The sequence below is a fragment of the Marmota marmota genome, unplaced genomic scaffold (assembly GCF_001458135.2).
Source record: "Marmota marmota marmota unplaced genomic scaffold, marMar, whole genome shotgun sequence".
Classification (NCBI taxonomy): Eukaryota; Metazoa; Chordata; class Mammalia; order Rodentia; family Sciuridae; genus Marmota; species Marmota marmota.
In genome coordinates, this window is record NW_026000241.1 from 5,914,583 (window position 1) to 5,922,644 (window position 8,062).

The 8,062-nt window shown below is 50.8% G+C and overlaps 1 protein-coding gene across 1 annotated transcript in view; it reads right to left on the reverse strand.

Moving 5' to 3' along the window:
* Window positions 1–6,817, reverse strand: part of Abhd8 (abhydrolase domain containing 8) — a 9,739-nt gene extending 2,922 nt beyond the window's left edge. The window contains exons 1-4 of the mRNA XM_015489236.2: window positions 6,047–6,817; window positions 1,679–1,849; window positions 1,303–1,519; window positions 18–287 (exon numbers count right to left, since the gene is read on the reverse strand). Of these exons, the coding sequence (XP_015344722.1) occupies window positions 120–287; window positions 1,303–1,519; window positions 1,679–1,849; window positions 6,047–6,789 (1,299 nt within the window). The 5' untranslated portion in view covers window positions 6,790–6,817 and the 3' untranslated portion in view covers window positions 18–119. The remainder of the gene's footprint in view (window positions 1–17; window positions 288–1,302; window positions 1,520–1,678; window positions 1,850–6,046) is intronic.
* Between the last annotated feature and the right edge of the window lie 1,245 nt (window positions 6,818–8,062).

The window sequence follows — 8,062 nt, forward strand, 5'->3', positions numbered from 1 at the left end:
CATGTGCACAGTGTGTGACAGCCTAGCACTGAGCCCAGGTGGTCCGCGCTGCGGACCCGCGCAGGCTCTGGCTCTTCCTGCGGCTCTGCTCGCCAAGCGATGCCCCGCCGGCCCGGCGGCTACTTCTCCTCTGGAGGCGCGGGCTGGGACTCGGGCAGAGCCTTGGGCGAGGGTTCCGGCTCCCAGAGCAGGAACTCGTGGAGCAGCGTGTTGACCGTCTCTGGGCACTCCAGCATCACCATGTGGCTGCCTTCGTCGATAAGCTTCAGGAAGGCCAGGAGCAGGATCTGCAGGGATGCGGGGCTCAGGATGGGGGCGGTGAGGGGCCAGCTGCCCTGGGACTTCCCACCTCCATGCATGGCCCACACCAGGAAGTCCCTCCTGCAGTCTACCCTTCAACCCTTTAGTTCCACTCCAGGGGGAACTGGAGGATGGCCTGTCACCCTGTGGGAGCCCAACCAGATATTCATTCATTAAGTGCCTATGGTATGACCAGGGGAGGATTTCTCAGTCTCAGCAGTCTGACATCTGGGGCTGGATCATTCTTTGCTGCGGAATGCATGGTAGATGATACGCAGTTCCCTGTCTCCACCCACCAGACGGCCCTCCCCTCTCCAGTCTGGAAATGGTCTCCAGACATTTCCAAGTGTGACCTGAAGGCAAGGATCCTCCCTGGTTAAGAACCGCCCAGGGGAGGGTGGAGGATGGGAAAGGCAGCGGAGCACAACAGACACTAGTATGGCAATATGTAAATCAATGGATGTGTAACTGATGTGATTCTGCAATCTGTGTATGGGGTGAAGGTGGGAGTTCATAACCCACTTGAATCAAAGTGTGGAATATGATATATCAAGAAATTTGTAATGTTTTGAACAACCCACAATAAAAAATTAAAAAAAAAAAAAAAGAACCGCCCAGTTCAGAGCTATCCTAAGTACTAAGGGTTCCAGTATCTTTTCTTTGGAACCTCTAAAGACCCACTGCCTCACCCCTTTCCCCAAAATTATATAAGCAACATTGATCTCTTCTACAAATCCTCTGCCGTGAAGTCTGCTTACTGCAGGGGGAATGGGGCATAATTGTTACCTGTCTGGGGAGCCATTTTCTAGGTTCTGCCTTTGACTCTAGATCTGATGCTCCCAATTCCTTGGGGTCAGAACACATGCCAGAGCCCAGCCCATACACAGACAGAGCCACCTAGAAACTACACCCTGGCCCGAAGCCACGCCCACATGGGGCCACGCCCCCGGGGCTGTACACAGCCGGTTTCCAGGGGTGGCGGCCCTGGTACCCTGCTCCTACCTCCGCCATGCGCTGGTCTTCCTCCACTGGCACAAACTTGTCGTGCATGCCGTGGACAAGCAGGACAGGCACCGTGAGCTCAGCGTGGTAGACTTCGTCGCCCTCGGGCCAGTACTGGCCACTCATCATGGCCCTTAGCACGAAGGACGACACGTTGAACGCGTTGCCTTCCTTCAGCAGCTGCTTCTCTTTGGCTCCTTGGCGGGCAAAGCCGGCCCTGGTGGTGGGGAGACACCGTCTGAACCCCTGGCCAGCCGGCCCTCCACAGGGTGTCCCCCATACCAGACCCAGCTGTTTAGCCTCCCTCCCCCCAACTCTGAGAGATGCCAGGGTCTGCCAGAGCCAAGAGCAGTGTCTCTAGGATGGGGACACTCACTTGAGGAAGCTCCAGGCCAGGCAGGGCGACAAGCAATGCAGGACACACGTGGGCATATTGAAGATGGAGCAGATGCTGGGCTCCAGGGCGGTGGGGCCCCCGCCATTGATCATGATCACCTTGTGCACCAGGTCAGGGTACTCATGTGCCAGGAATGTGCAGAAGGACACCCTGCCCGGGCATGGAAGAGCAGTGGTCAGCAGAATCCAGTCACTAAGGGGGTAATGCCCTCTCTGCACCCCAGGGGCAGGCCCCTGAATCCCAAGACTCTTTCCTCTGGAGGCACGGGCACCTGCAGGATGGGGGGATGCCCCAGGATTACCAGATTGAGTTCTGAGGATTTTCCATTTTATTTTATATACACACATATACATTTCTTCTCCTTTTTCTTCTTCTTCTTCTTTTTTTTTTTTTTTTCCCCAGCACTGGGGATGGAACCCAGGGTCTTGCACATGCTAGGCTCTGCCACTCAATTATCATCATCATCATTATTATTATTATTTGGTACTGGAGATTGAACCCAGCAGTGCTAACCACAGAGCCACATCCCCAGCCCTTTTTTGTATTTTATTTAGAGACAGAGTCTTGCTAAGTTTCTTAGGGCCTCATTAAGTTGCTGAGGCTGGCTTTGAACTCACGATCCTCTTGCCTCAGCCTCCTTAGCTGCTGGGATGACAGTCCTGCGCAACCACACTCAGTACCCAGCCCAAGTTCTTAGTCACCATGACTCCCAAAGGGATAAGAATTACTGATTATCAAGTGTTAGAAAAGGAATCTGACTACACAAACATGGGTGGATGCCCAGAGGAGGAGTAACCTTTCTCTTTGAGGACTTCTCCCGTGGCCTCTGGACAACACACATTCTCCTGCCTAATGCCAGGTAGAAGGGCCTAGAGAGCCTCCAAACCTAGCTCCTCAGTGTCTTTATAGCAAGATATAGCCTGTGGGCTGGTCTCTTGTTTTTGTAAATCAAATTTATGATTTCAAAGATTTATAAAAAAAAAATTCATGGTGCTGAGGTTTGAAACTCATGCGCTAGGCACCCATCTATGGTAGTTTTTGTGAGTGTTCTCCCACTGAACCCCAGCCCCAGCCAGATTGGTAAAATTTTTTGTTTGTTTGTTTTATTGATACCAGGGATTGAACCCAGGGCATTTTTACCACTGAGCTATATCCCCAGCCCTTTTTATTTTTTCATTTTGAGGCAAGGTCTCATGAAGTTGCTGAGACTAGCCTTGAACCCATGATCCTCCTGCCTGAGCCTCCCAAGTCACTGGGATTACAGGTGTGTGCCGCAGTACCCAGCAGATTTGTAAAATATTTTGTTAATCAAATTTTACTGGAACATAGTCATGCCTGGCTGCTTTTGCACTGCAACTGCGGAGGTGTGACGTCCCAACAGAGACAAATAAAAATCAAAAATATTTACCACTGGGCCTTTTTAGAAAAAGTTTTCTAGGCTGAGCATGGTGGCACATACCCAAGGGGAGGCTGAGGCAGGAGGATCACAAATTCAAGACCAGCCTGGGCAACTAAGCAAGACCCTGGAAAATAAATAAATAAAGAATGAATAAATAAATAAGTTAATTAATTAATTTTACAGTGGTAGAATACTTCCCTCAAATGTGTGAAACCCTGCATCCCATTCCTAGAACTTTAAAACAATGACAAAAAACGAAAGAAAGAAGAAAAAAAGAAAGAAAGAAAAAGAAAATACAGCAGCAGCTTGCTGATTCCTGATAGAAAAAAAAAATAGACAAACAGGAGGAAGGTGGACATTGTGCTTATGATTCACTGTGTGCCCTTAGGCAAGTTGCTTAACCTCTCTGAATTTCTGTCTGCAGTTCTATGAAATAGTAACTGTGATGACCTCAGAGCATTGTTATGAACTCACAGGAACTACCATAGATGGGTGCTCATTTAATTAGAGGAAACATTGTATCATAAGCATCAACTTTTTGAGATGTTATCATACAAACACATAAGAGTTATATACCTCCCGAGTTGGACACCTTTCTTCTGGATACTCATATAACTTATTTACTTTCGTGTCTAATTGCATGGGATATAATCTCTACAAGAGTAGTTCCCCACCAGGCTGCCTGACTCATCTGATCTTTCTTCCTGGGTAAAGGGGAGAACATGGCTCCTTGGCAGTGGTCAGAACCCCAGGGCTCAGAGTCTTCCATGAAGTGGGCTTTCAGTAAGCGCCAGATGGTATCCTCAGCCCTTCAGAGGAGAATGATTTACAGCAAGCTGTGCCTTTGTAAACAGGATTTAAGGGAATCCAATTAGCCCTTCCTGACCGCATGGGATCTCCAGAGCAGCCAGTGTTTGAAATTAGCCCAAGGCGGCATTCTGGGCTTCGAGCAATTCCGCCTACTTAGTGGACATCTGGCTAATCTGAAGACAGGTTAGATGGTCATTATCAACAACACTAAATGATGGTACTATGGCATTAGAGGCCAGGGATACTGCCAAACATCTTATAGTCCCTCACCAAAAAGAACTACCTGGCTCAAATGTGAGTACTGGGATGAAGAAATCCTACTGTTAAAACAATGGGAGTGGGGGCTGGGGATGTAGCTCAGTTGTTAGAGTGCTTGCCTCGAATGCACAAGGCCCTGGGTTCAATCCCCAGCACCACACACACACACACACACACACACATAAATAAATAAATAAACAAACAAACAACAATGAGAGTGAGATAGAAGGCATAAGTTCAACTGTTCTGCAGCACAGTGGGTGACCACAGTTCACAGTAATCTATGGAAATATGTGTGTGTGTGTGTGTGTGTGTGTGTGTGTATGCCTCATTGAGGCACTAGGCAACTCAATGAGACTCTCTCTCTCTCTCTCTCTCTCTCTCTCTCTCTCCTTCCTTCCTTGTTTCCTTTCCCCCAGAGATGAGGTGTTGCTATTTGCCCAGGCTGGCCTCTAACTCCTAGGCTCAAGTGAACCTCCTGCCTCAGCCTCCTGATAGCTGGGACTACAGGTATGCTCTACCACACCTGGCTTGTTTTATGAATAACTAAAAAAGAGGAGCTTGAAGGTTCCAGTCACCAAGTAATGACAAGTAATGACAAGGAGATGGAAACATTCGTGATCCTGGGGCTAGGGCTGGGGCTCAGTGGTAGAGTGCTTGCTGCGCATGTGTGAAGCACTAGGTTCAATTCTCAGCACCACATATAAATAAATGAACAAAATAAAGGTCCATCAACATCTAAAAAATAATATTAAAAAAAAATTCTATTTGATCAGTACACACTGTATGCATCTATCAAACTATCATGCTGTGCCTCATAAATATGGACACATATTTCATGTTAATCAAAAAAATATATATAGGGGCTGGGATTGTGGCTCAGCAGTAGAGCTCACCTTGCACGGGCAGGACCCGGGTTCAATCCTGAGCACCACATAAAAATAAAGGCATTGTGTTGTGTCCATCTACATCATATATATATATATATTTTTTTTAATTTTTAAAGAAGGAAATGTTAATTACCCTGATTTGATTACTGCACACTGCATACATGTATTGAATTATCACAGAGTACTCCATAAATTTGTACAATCAAAATAGCAAAAACAATAAATGAGCCGGGCAAGGTCATACATGCTTGTAATCCCAGTGGCTTGGGAGGCTGAGACACGAGAATCAAGAGTTCAAAGCCAGCCTCAGCAACTTCGAGGCACTAGGTAACTCAATGAGACCCTGTCTCTAAAGAAAATACAAAATAGGGCTGGGGATGTGGCTCAGTGGTTGAGTGCCCCTGAGTTCAATCCCCAGTACCAAAATAAAAATAAAATATAAATAAATAAATACGGGCTGGGGCTGGGGCTCAGTGGTAGAGCGCTCGAGTAGCATGTGTGAGGCCCTGGGTTTAATCCTCAGCACCACACAAATAAATAAAAGAAAGGTACTGTGTCCATTTACAACTAAAACAATATATATTTTAAAAAATGAAAAAAACAATGTAAACAATAGCAGTAGTGGTGGGAATTCCTGTTTGCCTCCGATTTTGTTTTTATTTTTGTCTTTGGACAGGCTCTGCTATTTTGCCCAGGCGGGCCTTGAACTCCAGATCCTCCTGCCTCAGCTTCCCACAGGGCTGGGATTACAGGTGTGTGCAAATGTATGTGCAGCTGCTTTTCATGAAAAAAAAAAATTACTTTTTCTTTCTTTCTTCCTTTCTTCCCAGTGCTGTGGATGGCATCCAGGGCCTCAGGCCTGCTGGGCAAGAGTTCTGCCACTGAGCCCCACCCCCGGCCCAATGAGAATTTTCAAGGAGGGAAATCGGCATTTGGTAACTGGGTATCCAGGCCGACCCACAGCCCCATCCCACGCCAGGGGTCGCTTACCCATAGGAATGTCCAATGAGCACGTTTCGCTTCTTTGCATAGCGCTTGAAGATGGCTCGCATGTCCTCAGCCAGCGCATAGAAGGTGTAGGCTGCAGCTATCTGAGGCGCAGAGCTGGCCCCGTGGCCAGCCAGGTCAGGTGCCACCACCTCATAGCCTAGCCGCACAAAGAAGTCCAGTTGCTCCTTCCAGATGGCCAGGGAGCCACCGACACCATGGATGAAAAACAGTACCACGTCTGCCTGGGCGCCCTTGCAGCTAGTGATGCGCTTCTCACAGTCAATGTGGATGGTCCTCTTCGGGCGTCTGGCTCGCCGCCTCCGCCCGCCGCTGCCACTACCCGCGCTGCCCGGGTTCGAGCGGCCATCGCTGCCTGCCGGATCGGCCAGCTCTACCTCCAGGGCGGCCGGTGGCTCCCCAGAGCCATTCTGCCCATGCAGGAGGTCAGCTCTCGGCGCCCGGCCCAGGTTCTCCACCAGCAAGCGCCCGCTACGGTACACAGTGATCCGGCGCTGGCAGCGGACCAAGCCGGACCTGTCCCCCTGGGCAGCATCCAGAGGCGGTGGTGGAGGTGGAGTGGGAGCAAGGGCGGGTCCAGCGTGCTTCACCCGCAGCACACGGCCAGGTTTGACCTCCACAAAGGTGTAGCCATCGCTGGACTCGACGCTTTCCAGGGGCCCCACAGCGTTAGGGGGCGTGCCCAGTAGGCAGCAGAAGAAACCGTCGGTCACCCCGGTCAGCATGGTGTGTCCTGTGAGCGGGAGCCAGATCAGGGGCCATCTAAGGGGGCGCCCTCCTACCCCAGGTAAACCAGACTGGGAGTCCCCTTCTAAGGTCCCTTGTGAGGGCAGGGTCACAAGCCGGCCTGCGTGGTGGTTGGCTAACTTCCAGGGCCTGGCTAGTGGTTCATCCCTGGGGAGTCCATAGGGAAGGCGCTGAAGTCTGGTGTGGGGACTTCCCAGAGAAGGGGACATTGTGGTAAATGTGGCCCAGCCCTGAGGACACCCCTACCACCACCACCTCCAGATTATACCAGTGAGGGCCCTAAAGCCATTCATTCATTTATGCACATGTACTTTATATTAGCTCACATATCCTGAGGGCTCCTGGGATAGTTTATTATTATTATTTTTTAAATAGATATATTTAGTTGTTGATGGATCTTTATTTATTGGCTTATTTATATGTGGTGCTGGGAATCGAACACAGTGGCTCACAGGTACAAGGCAAGCACTCTACTGCTGAGCTACAATTCCAGCCCCATCCTGGGGTATTTTAAAGGGTGCAAATCCCCAGGGAGGCCACCTCCCAGGTCTCTGGCTCTGAATCTGACCACCAAAAGATGAGGCCCTCAGAAAGGGGACTGTGGACTGAGCCCCAGAAGCCCTTAGCTCTCCAAGACAGGGCTGAGTTGGGCCTGTCTCAAAGAGCAGCAAGCTGAGGGCCATACACACTGGGAGGACACTGCTCTGTACCCTCTGCTTAGTACCCTGGGATGGGGACGGGAGCATCACACAAGTCCCCAGGGGTGGTGATGAGGATGGGACCTAGTTGGGGGCCTCCAGCCCTCCATCCAGCTCCCAAGGCCACCTCCCCCCACCCCGTGTCCATAGCAACCACAGGCGGTTACATAACTCAAGGGGATACCCGCGCAGCGCACCCCCATTGTCTAAGGCCTGGAGATGGAACCAGCCCACTCTCTCTCCCCAGCCCGGGGGCCGCCGGGGTAACACACGCTGAAGATGGGCCCGCGACGGCCCGGGATCTACTGGAAGGGAGGCAGGCAGCGCTCTCGGCCTCGAGGGGGGCCCTGAACCCGATTAAGGAAGGCGGCTCAAATGCGCCGCACCAGCCCCCCTTCCCAGAGCCGGGCCCGGTCTCCGGGGTGCCCGTCATCCCTGTGGCGAGGTCGAGGCCACTGGGGCTCCGTGGCTTCCTAGGAGCCCGAACGCGGGCTTTGTGGACACCCCCTTAGGAAGTGGAGGCCCCCCGAAACCTCGACCCCCTCAGGCGTCC